General features: G+C 47.7%; 1 protein-coding gene across 6 annotated transcripts; it reads right to left on the reverse strand.

The window, feature by feature from the left end:
- Positions 1-209: 209 nt before the first annotated feature.
- Positions 210-13,140, reverse strand: ZNF175 (zinc finger protein 175). 6 transcript variants are annotated; one of them, XM_040632922.1, is made up of 5 exons: positions 12,983-13,139; positions 10,876-11,067; positions 6,958-7,166; positions 6,684-6,779; positions 210-3,445 (listed from the first exon to the last, which is right to left on the reverse strand). In XM_040632922.1, the coding sequence occupies exons 4-5, from the start codon at positions 6,742-6,744 to the stop codon at positions 1,644-1,646; spliced, it is 1,863 nt and encodes a 620-aa protein (XP_040488856.1). In that variant the 5' UTR covers positions 6,745-6,779; positions 6,958-7,166; positions 10,876-11,067; positions 12,983-13,139; the 3' UTR covers positions 210-1,643. The 6 variants fall into 6 exon arrangements, with proteins under 6 accessions (XP_040488856.1, XP_008682963.2, XP_008682964.2 ...); XM_008684741.2 differs by having other exon boundaries at positions 7,040-7,166; positions 12,983-13,138; XM_008684742.2 differs by having other exon boundaries at positions 7,040-7,166; positions 10,876-11,013; positions 12,983-13,132.
- Positions 13,141-14,728: the final 1,588 nt, after the last annotated feature.

Here is a 14,728-nt window from a genome sequence, read left to right on the forward strand (position 1 = left end):
ACAAGGGGCACACGCGTGCGGCACAATCCGATGTTTGTAAGACGGAGGACAGAGTTCCTACACAGACAGGATTGTGGACATGGTGATGTGCGTGTGGGTATCGGGCGCTGGTAATCTTCTGTAAAGGGCCGGATGGTACAGATTTTCGGCCTGCAGGCCACTGGAGCACAGGGATGGTCACAGACCCTACGTAAACACAGGAGCACGGCTTTGTCCAATACAACTTTTATTTAAAATTACAGGTGGCCGGCCCTATCTGGCTGATGGCCAGTCTGCCGACTCCCAGTGTAAATGATTAGGAGCCTGTATAAAGATACAAAGAAGTCCACAGTGAAAGGTCAACACTGGTCATTTATGGAGCTGCTCACCAGAGATGGTGGAGGTGGAAAGAAACGGGGGTTGGAGTACGGTAGGGTGGGTAGAGCTGAGTGGGTCATGAAAGAGAAAAGGTGCACTGTGAAGACCAGTGTATGTTATAAGATCACATTTATATATTTACCAAAAAAGTACATTCACGTGTCGAGACGCATGCCTCGGAGATACCGCGGGTTCAGTTTCACGCCACGCGATAAAATAAAAACAAGTCAAATTACTTTTTTGCTTCCCAGCGCATGTGGAAGTTACGTTGGCACTACACGCAGTCTATGAGGCGTGCAACAGCGTTACGCCTAAAAAAAGTGTATCCTTGTTAAAAAAAACACCTAACTGCCAAAAAACACCATCAACTGAACTTTCAGTAAGTCGTGATCACTCATCACAGATCATCACGACCAACAGAATAACGATGAAAAACTTGGAAATACTCCAAGAAAGACCAACATGTGACAGAGACATGACGGGAGCAAAGGCTGTGGGGAAAGTGGCACCGCAACTTGCCCGACGCAGGGCCGTCACACACCTGCGAGTTGTAAAAATGCAGTATCTGCAAAGCACGATAAAACGAGGTAGCTTTGCCTGTACATATAAAGAAATTAGTAATTACTGACTGTGCAACCTTGGGATATGTTCAACTGGGAATAAACACAATTACAGTAGATCCTTTTAAAAAGTGTATCATCTCCCCACCCCTCTGCCATGCAGTGAATTCTACAGCAAACACGACAGAACGGAGCGAGCGTTACTGCAGGTGTATATATGCATCTATGTACGTATATGCTGACCTGACCACATAAACACACACACACACACACACACACACTGGCGTCTGGTCATTCAGTTTGCTAGTACTTTAAAAATACTGATACTCCGTATTCAACAGTGGTTATCATGAATTTCTCACAAATTTTCCTATGAACGATCTGGGAAAAGTGTCTTGTACTACTTTCTAGAGAACCACGTTTCTCAACGTGTTAGGGTTTCTTCCCCGATGCATTTTATAATCCTTAAGGAGGCTAGCACAAACATGGACATTTACCCTCGTTATTTTCTGAGTCACTTCTTTCACGTCAAATAATGTGTAACTATGCAACACGCAGTCCATTCCTGGGGGTTTTCAGAATCGTGGATTCTATGACCTACAACCGAAGCTGACGCCTGGGAGATTTTTTTCTTCTTTGAGAAATTCAGAGTTTGTTTCATTTATGCACACGCTGATGCACACGAGGAACTGATTTCTAAGTAAAGCCTTTCACTACGTAACTGCCTTAGTAAGACCTGTCTCTAGTATGAGTTGTCTGGTGTTTATTAAAATTGGATCTGTTGTTGAAGGCCTTCCCACACTGAGAACACGCGTAGGGCATCTCGCCCGTGTGAACCCGCTGATGCACCTGGAGCTGTGGCTTCCTGCTGAAGGATTTCCCACAGTCACAGCACTCATAGGGCTTCTCTCCAACATGAGTTCTCTGATGTGCCATCAACTGTGATTTCTGGAGAAAGGCGTTCCCACACTTGTAACAGGCAAAGGTTTTCTCTCTCGTGTGCGTCATCTGATGCTTGTGGAAATTGGACCTGCCATTGAAAGCCTTCCCACATTCGGTGCACACGTAGGGTTTCTCTCCCGTGTGAATCCGCTGGTGCTCCTTGAACTGTGACTTGGAAGTGAAGGCTTTCCCACAGTCGCTGCACTTGTAAGGCTTCTCCCCAGTGTGAGTTCTCTGATGCATGCTGAGTATGGACTTCTGGTTGAAGGCTTTCCCACAGTCGCTGCATACATGTTGTCTTTCTCCGGTGTGAATTTTCTGGTGGATATTGAGGTGTGACTTTTGCGTGAAGGCTTTTCCACAGTCACTGCATTCGTAAGGCTTCTCCCCAGTATGAATTCGGTGATGTATATCGAGCTGTGACTTGGAAATGAAGGCCTTCCCACAGCTGTGGCACGGGTAAGGCTTCTCTCCTGTGTGGCCTCTCTGATGCACGGTCAGATGCGCCTTCTGCACGAAGGCCTGCCCGCACTCAATGCACACATAGGACTTCTCCCCCGAGTGGATTCTCTGGTGCAAGCTGAGCGTGGACTTCTGGGTGAAGGCCTTCCCACATTCAGTGCACGCATACTGGCGCTCACCCGTGTGAATCTTCTGATGTATGGTGAGAGTTGAATTCTGGGAGAAGCCTTTCCCACATTCACTGCATTCGTAGAGTTTCCCACTAGTGTGAGTTCTCTGATGTCTGAAGAGAGATAACATCTGGAAAAAGGCTTTCCCACATTCGTGGCATTTATGGGGCTTCTTTCTCGTGTGAGTTTTCTGGTGTGTGATCAGTTCTGATCTCTGAATGAAGACCTTCCCACACTCCTTACAGATGTAAGGAACGTTACCTGTGTGATCTCTCAGATACACACCAAGCTTTGGTTGCAGGGTGAAGCCCTTTGCACACCTGCTACATTCCTGGAGGTTTTCTACGCTATGAAATCTCTGTTGCTCGAGGGGTGACTTCTGAGGGAAGCCCCTCCCACATTCAGCACATTTGTTGGGTTTCTCCTGATTACAAACTGGATGCTGTGCACGTGACTGTTTATGGCTGCGGACTTTCGTATGTTGATTCCCTTCGCAGAAGTTCTCTCCCGGCTGAATTATCTTGCAGTCCACATGGGAAGAGCCATGGGTGAGCAGCTGGCCAGAGCCAGCAAGCTCATCGAGGTGCTCTGTGCTACCGCTTTGATTTTGACGATTTACTTCTAGGTTAGGCTTCAAACTCTTTGCAAATGAGCAACGTTTATGAGGTCTTTTTGGTGAAGAAACAAGGTGGGGCCTCACATGAACTATTTTTCCAGGGTCCTTCCGTTCAGAGTCTCTCTCTGTATCCAGGGTTCTCCTGGTGAGGAAGGCCCCACGCTGCGCAGGTTCCTGCTGCTTCTGCTGAGCCCTCGCTGTACGGCTGGCATGTTCCCACAGGCCTTCTGAAATGGAACACCATGGACCACCTCTTGTGACTTCACTTTCCTTATCATTGTGACATGAAGCTTTTTCAAACATTTTCTGTTGGGAGGTTTTAAGTCCGAACACCCCTTCTGGAAGGAGAAAAAGAAGATGAAAGAGACTCAAGTTAGCAGAGGAGGGAGGAGAAACCACAGGAGCGGCCCGAGGCTGAACACAAATTGCTGAGTCATGATAATAATGACGGTGGTGATGACGGCGATGAGCAGTGGGGAGGAGACAGTTACGTGTCACCTGTCTGCATCCAGCACGGAGCAGCTGCCAAACCCCGTTCTACATCGTGTGCACGGCCACTCTTACATCCTCACAATCCTGCATGAGGCACCTGCGTCTTCTCTCCCTGTCTCACACATGAGCAGGCGGCGGCACAGAATCTCTAAGTAACTGACCAAAATCACCTGGCGGAGCTCTGGGGAAAATGAGATTAGAGTTTCTAATTCTAAGCTGGCGTCACTTATGCAGGCAGGTGGTCTAGGTATCTGGAGATACACACACACACCGACGATGACAGAAAATACAGACAAGGGGGTGACAGGGCAACATCTGGGAACAGCCAAGGCTTGAAGGAGGGACTCAGAGGACAGCTCTTCATTAGCTTTCAGATCTAAATTGTCACTAACCTCCCAGTTTCCTCTCACTCGTTAGAAACAACACCAAATCCATCTGCCCTACAAATCCTCTGCAGAAGTAAGAAAGCTCCAACCCTGACATGGCCAAGCAGTGAAATACCTTTGCCCAAACTCAACTCTCTAGGAAGCTGAAATCTGTTTGCTTGAACCTATAAACTTATAACCCAAGAAAAGTATGTTGGAAGAGTGGACAAGGGGCGCCTCGGGGGGCTCAGTCGGTTGAGCATCTGCCTTGGGCTCAGGTCATGATCTCAGGGTCCTGGGATCGAGCCCCACATCGGGCTCCCTGCTCGGCGGGGAGTCTTCTCCTCCCTCTGCCTCTGCCTGTCAGTCTGCCTAGTTGTGCTCTCTGTCAAATAAATAAATAAAATCTTAAAAAAAAAAAAGAGAGTGGAGAAGCAAACTGTCCCCTGAAATCTGTGTCACCCTCTCCCATAGAAGTTAACTGTGGCCAGGTACGTGGCTGCCAAGCTACGTAACAGCTCCCAGCGCTCTTGCAACGAGGTGGGACGGCGAGACTGTTTCTACTGATAGAATATGCATACAACCTGACGCACCACCTCTGGCCTGGGTGGAAGACCACAAGCTTCTCGATACCCCCCACCCCTTTTCCGCCCAGTAGAACCTGCCTCTGGATGCCGTGCACATGCAGTCACACAGACCGGCAGCATCATAAAGCACAGTGCGACAGCAGCAAGGGAAAAACTTAGACACTTGAAGAATACAAGAAGTGAGGCCTCCTGATGACCCCCTTTTTTTATTTTAACTTTTTAAAAAAATTTCTACAGGAGAGAAATAATTCTAGAAAATTATCACACTGAACCTTGGTCTCTCTGTATAACTTTCAGCCTTATGCTACCTAATATACCATTTTTTTCCACCAAGAATGGGAGTCATTGATCATCAAATTGACTAGTATAGAACAGATGCTAAAAAGAAAAAAAAGGGGGGGGGGCACCTGGCTGGCTTAGTCGGTCAAGCGCACGACTCTTGATCTTGGGGTTGTGAGTTTGAGCCCCATGTTTGATGCAGAGATTACTTAAAACCTTAAAAAAATGTATGGTAAAAAACATGTAATATAAAATTTACCATCTCAACCATCTTTTTAAAATCTTAAGGAGGCTCACGCCCAGATATTTACAGTTTTCTTAGATAGTATACGTTATCTACATTTATGTGTATCATACATACGTCTCTGTAGCAGACATGGAAGTAAACAGAAACCCAAGGGAACAGGGGCGCCTGGGTGGCACAGCGGTTGAGCGTCTGCCTTCGGCTCAGGGCGTGATCCCGGCATTATGGGATCGAGCCCCACATCAGGCTCCTCTGCTATGAGCCTGCTTCTTCCTCTCCCATTCCCCCTGCTTGTGTTCCCTCTCTCGCTGGCTGTCTCTATCTCTGTCGAATAAATAAATAAAATCTTAAAAAAAAAAAAAAAAGAAAGAAACCCAAGGGAACAGAGCGTGAGCAATGGAACTCTTCAGCTACACTTAAAATTAGAAATATGTGGCCACAATGCTAATGTCACTGAAAAGACTTTGTTAATCCTACATAAGTAATAACTGTACTCTTCCGTAATCCCAGGAAAAAAACAAAATATCAGTAAAATCTGTCAATGGCATCTTGACTGACTTCATCAGCGACTGGAATCCACAAAACCCACGAGGAACAAAAACACAAGCAGGGGGAAACTGGAGCTAATTTAGGGGAGACGACTGGCATGAAGACAAAGAGTACCTAAACTGCACATTCAAAAGAAAAAATGGTTGGATTTCTAAGTAAGACTGAGGTGGAAGAGCCAAGACACACAAGGGACTCAGAAAATGTATAAGGCAAGAAGCATGTTTGATTTGTGTAAGGATTCCAATTTCCGAGGAAGTGAGGAAAAACAGAGCAAGCGAGTCATCCCACAGGAAGTGACCGCCACGTAGATGAATAAGGTCAGAAAATGGTTTAGGCACAGGTACTGGAGGGGGCTGATTCAGGGAGCACCAAAAAATTGAGGCCTGGGTGTTCCAAACAGAAGGACCCTTGAAGGTAATTCCTATATGAAGGGATGATCAGAGGGAAGCACGGGGGCCCTGAACTGCAGGTGCCACAGTTAGGGGAAAAGAAGAAGGAAGATCGAGCACAGAAAAGAAAAACCAATGAATTCAGGGGACAAATAAAAAGGCAAAAGGCCTTAAGGACAAACTCCACAGACACAACAAGATGACAAAAGCAAGGTACAGATGGAAAACCCAATCAGATGACAGATATGAGGAGATGCTCTAACTAGTTATTAGAAAAATGAAATTCAGAAACAGCCCTATCACCTATCACGTGGGTCATGAGAAATCCGACAAACGCCGTGCGGGCAAGCAAGATGCACACATGTGGGTCCCTGTGCGTTCTCCCACGTGAGCGCAGATTACGCAGCTCATGAGAAGAGCAGAACGATTTCCTTAGTCACATTAAGTACACTTCTATCCAGGGGGCAGGGAGTCCCACTCAAGAGTGTTCACCTCTGAGAAATTCTTACACCTTCCCCTCAGGGGCACTTACAAGGTAATGTATCGCAGAGTTAGTCAGAAACTGGGAGTGGGAGGCGACCTACAGCCCTCCACTGGGGTCGGATGGCGTGGCAGGCTGAATAAGGGCCCCCTTCGAAGATATGCACGTCGGCCAGCTAACAGTCACTCACCTCCCTGCCTCTGATGTGGGAGCTGAGCCTCTCTTAGCCATAACTTCTCTCCTTTTTCCATCCTGGAAATGATCTCTGGGTTGGGAATGTGATACCCTGTTAATGAGGAAGAATACTGGATTTGGATGTGGTCTGGGGCTTGAGAGACCACTCAGCGAAGCTTTGCATTGGCTCATCGGAAAAGTCAACATGTTTCACTAGGAGCAGAGTAATATTCACAGGTGTCCTAAAGGAATACGCAATCAGGACAATCAAAGGCGAACAGATCACATACTTCGGCCGCCCTAGCGCGTTCCACAACAAGGAGGGCAATCTCAACGAGGTCCATCCGACACTGCCGGGTCAGGTGTGCTCACCCAGGGACAGGAGGTGGCTGTAGACCTCCCCCATCACGTCCTGGTACAGGCGTCTCTGCGCAGGGTCCAGCTGCTGCCACTCTTCCCTGCTGAAGTCCATGGTCACGTCCTCAAATGACAATGATCCCTGTAACACCACGCACCGATGTGAATTACTCATTACCGGTGAATAGAGAAGTTACCCACGGCTTGTTTTTAATGATTTTTCACCACGATCTATATGGCTTCCCACTAACTCACCCGTTTCATATTGTGTTTTGGGGGGTTAAAAATTTTCTAAAATATCCTGCCATCTACGACATACTTGTGATATTGGGCTGGTCTTCGTTCTAGTTTTCTGGCACAGAGCGCCTAAAACCCTTGAAATTTCCTAAGTGCAGAGAGTGATAAAGGTGTCTTTTGTTATGTTAATGCCGTATGTTTGGGAAAGGGGGGCTGGTTGCCAGGGGAACCAACCACGTGATGAGAGGACTGAACTTTCAGCCCCACCCCCTGACCCAGGGAGGGGAGAGGGGCTGGAGGTGGAACCAATCACACCAATGATTTCATCACTGAAATCTGGGTTATGTGTTATGAAGCCTTCATAAACACCCAAAAGGGCAGGGTTTGGGGAGTTCCCAGGCTGCTNNNCCACATCACTTCAGGCCTCAAACTGTATGGGGATGGAAGCTCCTTTGGAATCTCATCCTATGTATCTCTTCATCTGGCTGTTGGGTTTTTGTGGGGTTTTTTTGGAGATTTTATTTATTTATTTGAGAAGGAGACAGAGCACAAGCAGGGGGAGAGGGAAAAGCACGCTCCCCACCGAGCAGGGAGCCCTACATGGGGCTCGATGCCAGGACCCTGGGATCACGACCTGAGCAGAAGGCAGACGCTTAACTGACCGAGCCCCACAGGCGCCCCCTGGCTGTTGATTCTTACCCTTTAATCTCCTTTGTAGGAAACCAGTAACCTAGTGAGGAAATGGGTTTCCGGAGTTCTGTCAGCTACTCTTGAAAATTAAACAAACCCAAGGAGGGGGTTATGGGAACCTCTGAAGGCCAGTGGGTCAGAAGCCCTGGTGACAAACCGGAGTTGCCCCACTACTGCAGGCGCCAGTCACAGGCCCAGGCCTGTCACCTGTACCTCTGACAGGGTGGCTTCACTTAGAAGTTCCTGCGACCCCCTTCTTGGGCTCAATTAATATACCAGAGCAGCTCAAAGAATTAAGGAAACCGATTTACTCACCAGGGTCACTGGTTTATTATAAAAAGATAGTAAAAGATAGGAATCAAGAGCCAGATGAAGAGGTGCACGGGGCCAGGCGTGCGGAAGCTTCCACGCCCCCTCCAGGTGAACCACTCTCCGGGCACCTCCACGTGCTCACCAGCTGGGAAGCTCCCCAAACCCACTGGATGCTTACGGGGGCCTTATTACATAGTCATGACTGAGTAGATCACTAGCCTTTGGTAACTGATTCCACCCCAGCCCCTCTCCCATCTCTGGGCGGTGAAGACGTGGGGCTGAAAGACCCAACCCTCTAATCACAGGCTCGGTTCCCTTGACAACCACCACCCTAAGGGGATTTCCAAAATCCACCTCATTTACATAACCCAGTTGTGGTGGAAAGGGGCTTGTTATGAATAACAAGACACACACTTCACCTTTGTGGCTCTGAAGCTTTTTTTTTTTTTCCCCAGGAACTGAAGACAAGACTATTGTTGACAAGAGATGCTCCTACTGCTTACTGCTCAGGAAATTCCAAGCATGTGGGAGCTGTGCGCCAAGAACCCTGGATGATGACCAAATAGACAGGCTTCTCATAAATCTCAGTATCACAGAGCTGTGTAAGGGTGTCATTAAAAGACTGGGAAGTAAATACCCAAATATTTAGTTAATAGGGTAAAAATTCATTGCCTCTGAGGGGAAAGACAATGTTGACAGCTGTTTTTTTTTTAAGCTGGAACACGTGGTCTTAACGGAGAACAGTGAACCAGGTTACACCCTCTTGCTATAGCGAGTTCATGGTGTCAGACTATTTCGATCATCTGCCACAGAGCGCTGCTTGCAAAGACAGCTGTTTTTATTTACAAGCCGACTGAAAATCTGAATTAGCAAAAGGAGTATCTACTGAAATGGCAAAATGAAAGCCAGGGCAAGCAGACAAAATTATTTTCACCATATAAAAGGGAATGAGCTAATATGAAGTAACCTGTATCGTATCGTAACACCCACTTGAACACGCTTTCAACCACACTCTTAACAATTCAACCCACATCAACGCAAAATGAAAGGCATTTTCCTACGGTGTAATTTTCTGTCACTCTTAACGGGCTTGTGTCTCCCCTCCAAGCTCCTCCCACCCCCCCAAATTCTTATGTTGAAGTCCTAACTGCCAGTACCTCAAAATGTGCCTGTATTTGGAGACACGGTCTTTAAAGAGGTAACTAAGTTAAAATGAGGTCAGTAGAATAGGCCCCAATCCAATGTGACCAGGGGTCCTTATAAGAAAAGGAAATTAAGACACCGACCCCACAGAAGGAAGATTATGTGAGGACACAGTCAGAAGAGGTCCATCTACAAGCCAAGGAGAGACCGCAGAAGGAACAATCCCGCCGACACCTTGATCTTGGATTTCTAGCCTCTGGAATTATGAGAAAATAAACTTCTGCGTAAGCCACCCGATTTGGGTGTTTAACATTTTCATTTTAAGAATGACTTTTAAATATCTGAGGCAGTACCTTTTAATTTTTAAATGATTTTTACTTAGCATTTACTCTAATAGTTTTAATGTTCCTTTCTTTCAATGTTTTCTATTATCGAATGTTTCTGTCAGGTGGAGATGACTGTAAGCATTATTGAAATATATAATCTTACAATGTATTGGTTCACAATGGTAATAAACCATGCATTTATTATACTTATTAAAAAAACAGAATATCTCTCTGGGACTTTGATTATAAACCTATCACAAGTCAACAATGTACTGTTTATTATTATGGTCACTTATTATGGTTTTAAAACACAGTGTCTTTAAATACACAGACAAGGGGCGCCTGGGTGGCTCAGTTGGTTAAAGGTCTGACTTCAGCTCAGGTCATGATCTCAGGGTCCTGGGATTAAGCCGAGAGTTAGGCTCCGCCTTCACAGTGGGGAGTCCCTCACGCTTGTCCCTCTCCCTCTGCCTCTCCACCAGCTGGTGCCTGCACTCTTGCTCTCTCTCCCTCTCAAATACATAAACAAAAAAGATCTGTAATAAATAAATAAATACACAGACTAACTTGGAATTTCATGAAATCTTGAGTATACCTAAGAATCTTCCTTTCTCTTTCCCCAAAATCAAGTACTGTATCTGTGGGCAATTTGGAAACACTATTCTCTGGCATTTTTATTCATCTTTTAAAGTAGGAAAAACCACATATGTCCTTAAAACACAGTTTTTGCTCTAGTATCCTATGATTCTATAAACCATGAAGACAGAGGGGATATGAGCCAACCCCCACCAAGCGGGTAAGAAGTCAGACAGGGACCAGCTGAGAATATGCAAAGACCCAGTGGTGGACAAAGGATCGTCTGAGCTGAGCAGGAAGGAGTTAGCATTTCCCCGACAGTGGCTGGGGCTACTTTTTCTTCTTCCTCTGCTCCAGGACGAGCCCTCTACAATATACCCTCCTCCATCAGCCTGTACAGTTTCCTCTATTACACAGAAGGCCTGTGAACGAGGAGACATCAGTCCCCGTGGTCCACCCTCAGCAGGCGGATGCACACAGTCTCAGCAACACGGAGTCCACAATCTGCTGCTTCCTGTGTCTGCCCTCGAGTTCTGGAGAACTGTCCCTGGGGTTGTTCCTGCTTACCTCACATGGTCCATCCTGCTCCTGCGGACCCAGGACCTGGGACCTTTGGGGCAAATTCTCATCAGCAGGCATGTCTCCCCTGGGCTTCACTTCTCGGTTTCTCCTGCTGACAATTCCACTTTTCCCAGGACCTTGAAGCTGGGTGGGCATATGGAGGCTTCGATCAGAGCTGCTGGGGAGCACCTGGCTGGGCTGAGAACAGAGACCCGCAGCCTCAATGATGTGGTCTGACCCACGGGCTCTGCAAAGCCACCAGGAAGTCCTGGAAAGGCGATGCTCACATGGTCACTCCTCTAACATTTGCTCCACACAAATATTTTTGAGGGTCCTTAGGGGAAGGCCACTGCGCTGGACACTATGGAATAAAAGTTCGGAAGAACCCAACCAGTTATTAAACAGGGTAAAATAAAAGACGAAAAGTTCAGGGGCGCCTGGGTGGCTCAGTCAAGTGGCCAATTCTTGATTTCGGCTCAAGTCATGATCTCCAGGTCCTGGGATCGAGCCCACATCAGGCTCTGCTTTCAGCGGGGAGTCTGCTTTGGGATTCTCTCTCCCTCAGGCCCTCCCTGCACTCGTGTTCTCTCTCTAAAATAAACAAATCTTAAAAAAACAAAACACAAAGAGTTTGGACTACATGAAGGTTTAATTGTAGCTCTGCCCCTTTTAGCCTTGAGAATATGAAGACATTACTTTAACTGTAGTTTCCAAAATGAGGAGGCAAGTTTTTTATCGCAGGCATCGGGGGAAATAACATGTGATGAATCTTATTAAGCCTTCAACAGCTGCCTGGCATGCGGTAAAGACCCTGTTTAGTTTTCATTAACCCTGTCCACTAAACATTACAATCATTATTATGCCCATTTTGCGGATAAGGAAACTGAAGCTGTTACACGCTTTGCCTAATGGTCAGTCAGTCCGCAGAGGGAAGAAAAAGGAGTCAGTCCTTCCTCTGCCTCGTTCCAAACTGCACACAGTTCCCTACCTGCTCAGCTTCCATAAACACCATTTCCATTTCCTGTTGCCTTCAGAGAGCTGAGGCTCTGAAGTGGCCATGCTGATATGTCCGTGCAAGCTTCTGGACGTTTCAGTGCCCATCCTAGACAGCCCAGACTTTTCTCATTTTTTTTCTTTTTTAAATATTTATTTTTATCTCTACACCCAAGGTGGGGCTCGAACTTACAACCCCCAGATCGTGTCACGCGCTCAACTGACTGAGCAGCCAGGCGCCCCATAACAAAGCTAAAACTTGAATTTCCTGTCCTCAACCCCCACCTTCACCTGGAAACCTGCACACACGCACCAGGACCCCGGTTCACTTGCCACGTCTGGACTCTAGGGAATGAGTTGCCTCCCAACCCCACACCCAAATGCAGTCATCCACAGCACTGACCTGCAGATCCCCCAAGGACAGGACCACAGGACTGCCGGAGGTCAAGAAATGCCTCCCTGTCTTCGACACAGACAGGCTAGGCTGGCTGCCAATAAATGTTTCCCAGGGAGTGATTGCCACAGGACCCCGAATAATCCCCAACATGGGGTTCCAATTACTGCACCCCAATAGGAAATCGTCATCCATGTGTTCAACTGCCAATTACTGACCCTTACCATGTCCACAGGGAGCTAAGGAGGTGCCTCAGAAACCCCCATAACCGACCACCCAGACCTGCAGTCCGTCGGCTCCCATATAGCTACCGTTAGCACCCCACGCTGATTTCTGTAGGTCCCCAAACACTGCTCCCCGATGTTACGAGAGGACCCTCAAAGTCCTCCAATCCCTGAAGCTCCTGCTCCCAGTCACTGCCTCCAGAGTCACTCCCCGAACGTCCCCAGCACCAGCTACTAAGGTCCGCCGCAGAAGCATGTTCGCCGCCCTCAAGTGAGCAAGTTTCAAGGACCAACAATACAAATTTTGATATTAAACACACTTGGAATTTCAATTCCCAGAATACTTAACACACATACAGGAAATACGCAAAGCCTGACAATAACCGAGCCAATCACCTATCTCGGCTTAGAAAACGCCACTCATCCCACAGCCCCCCCTTCACTGAGGACCCCCTCACTCCGCAGACCCTCGTCATTCGTCCCCCGAGCCCCTCACACTCACCCCAAGCCGAGTGCCCCTCACAGACCCCACAGGATCTTCACTGCTAATGTCCCAAAACACCTCAGTGTTCCACACGGGCGACAGACAGGTCACAACCAGTTAGCAACCTAAGCGAAATGGCCGCGCGGGGGCACTTCCGGTCTGGGTTCGATTCCCGACCGCGTTTCTTAGCGCGCCGGGCAGTGAACGGTGCGCATGCTCGGTAGAAGCCGTGAAGCCACACCCTGCCAATAGTTATCATGGCGTCTCACGAATCGGGGAATTTTGTCCCCTCTTCCCTACCACGACTCACCCTGCACAGAGAGGCTAATAGGATCTCAGCGGGTGTTGAGTATGGCAGACAAACCCCTCTCCATCGCCAGACTCCACCTGAGGCGGCTCCAACAGCAGGCTCTGAGAACTGGGTAGGCTGTGGGCTTGCCTCTCCAGGGTCCTGCTCAGCCTGGGAGGGGTTGCTGACAATCACGCAGCCCAAACACCGGGATTGGCCCTTCGGGACTGCTAAGAGCCATTCCCCAGTGCGCTGCAGGTGAGAGAAGAGACAAGCCAGACCCTGTGTTCAGAAGTTGTTTCTTTCTAAGTTCCGCAGCCATTTACTGCAATAGGTATGATGTGGGAAACAAAGGCAGAAGAAAATTATTTAATTTCTTTACTACCTACAGCCCACTGACTAGTCCTCGGAACAGGCAGAGTGACATTCCTCTAGGGACTCAAGTGCCTTGATGTTAATACTTTGCTAAGGGCAAAAGGCAACCTTTGCCGGACCCCCAGGATCCTGTAAGTCTACTTTAACATATAAAAATTCCTTTAGAAATTTCCTTTATCTCTAAACCCCCCAAGATACGTGTTGGCAATCATCCCCCAAGCGTTCGGCCCACCATGACTAAGGTTTTATTAGATGGGAATAGTGAGTGACTGTTCCCAACAATAGCTAGCCCCCTCAAGGTCCTGGAAACTGATGGGGTTTTGGAGTATAAGTGAGGTTCAGTGGGGGTGAGGTCTGGAGCTGATGAGCAAGAAAGAATTCTTGAGATATCTTTGGTGCAAAATGGTGGTTTACTAACGCACGGGGGCAGAACCTGTGGGCAGAAGGAACTGCTGCCCCGGGGTTGTGAAGGGTGGCTGATTATATACTATGAGGTTGGGGGAGGTAAGGAAACAGGGAGGTTTTCGAAACAACTTTCATAGTTTCCTCACAAGATACTGGAGGCCTTGCTATTGTCAAGTTAAGGTTGTTTTTCCTTCTAGTAAGGCATTAACAGTAAGATAGGAGCTTCCTGGAGGAGCATTACTTTGCCCGCTTCCAGTATCTGTCAATGGGCTGCAGATTATAAGGACATTTAATTGTATTTATGTTCCCTTCTGAAAGCAAGACCATTGATAGAAATGCTTTGTTCTTGTAAATTGCTGAGGCTTTTGTAAACTGGGGGAGACTCACGCCTTGCAGGATTGTGATCTCTATAAGTTAACTGTTTTTCCTTTTCTTAGCTTTAGGGCAGCCAGGAAGGCCTGAGGAATGTCACATATATCCCATGGGGTGGGGGGAGGCGTAGGGTGTCAGCTCTTGCTTTGTCCTCAGCTTGCCTTCTGTTCCTTCATCAGAAACCTTGCTTCCGAAATACCTGGGAGCCTTAAACTATCCCTAACCCCCTCCCAACTTGAAAGTACGTAATGGGTCACTCCTCAGGACCCCAGTGCAGCTCTTTCTGCCCACGGGTCCTGTCCCCCTGCTTTAATAAAACTACG

Source organism: Ursus maritimus, unplaced genomic scaffold (genome assembly GCF_017311325.1).
Source record: "Ursus maritimus isolate PB19 unplaced genomic scaffold, ASM1731132v1 scaffold_19, whole genome shotgun sequence".
In the NCBI taxonomy this organism is placed as follows: domain Eukaryota; kingdom Metazoa; phylum Chordata; class Mammalia; order Carnivora; family Ursidae; genus Ursus; species Ursus maritimus.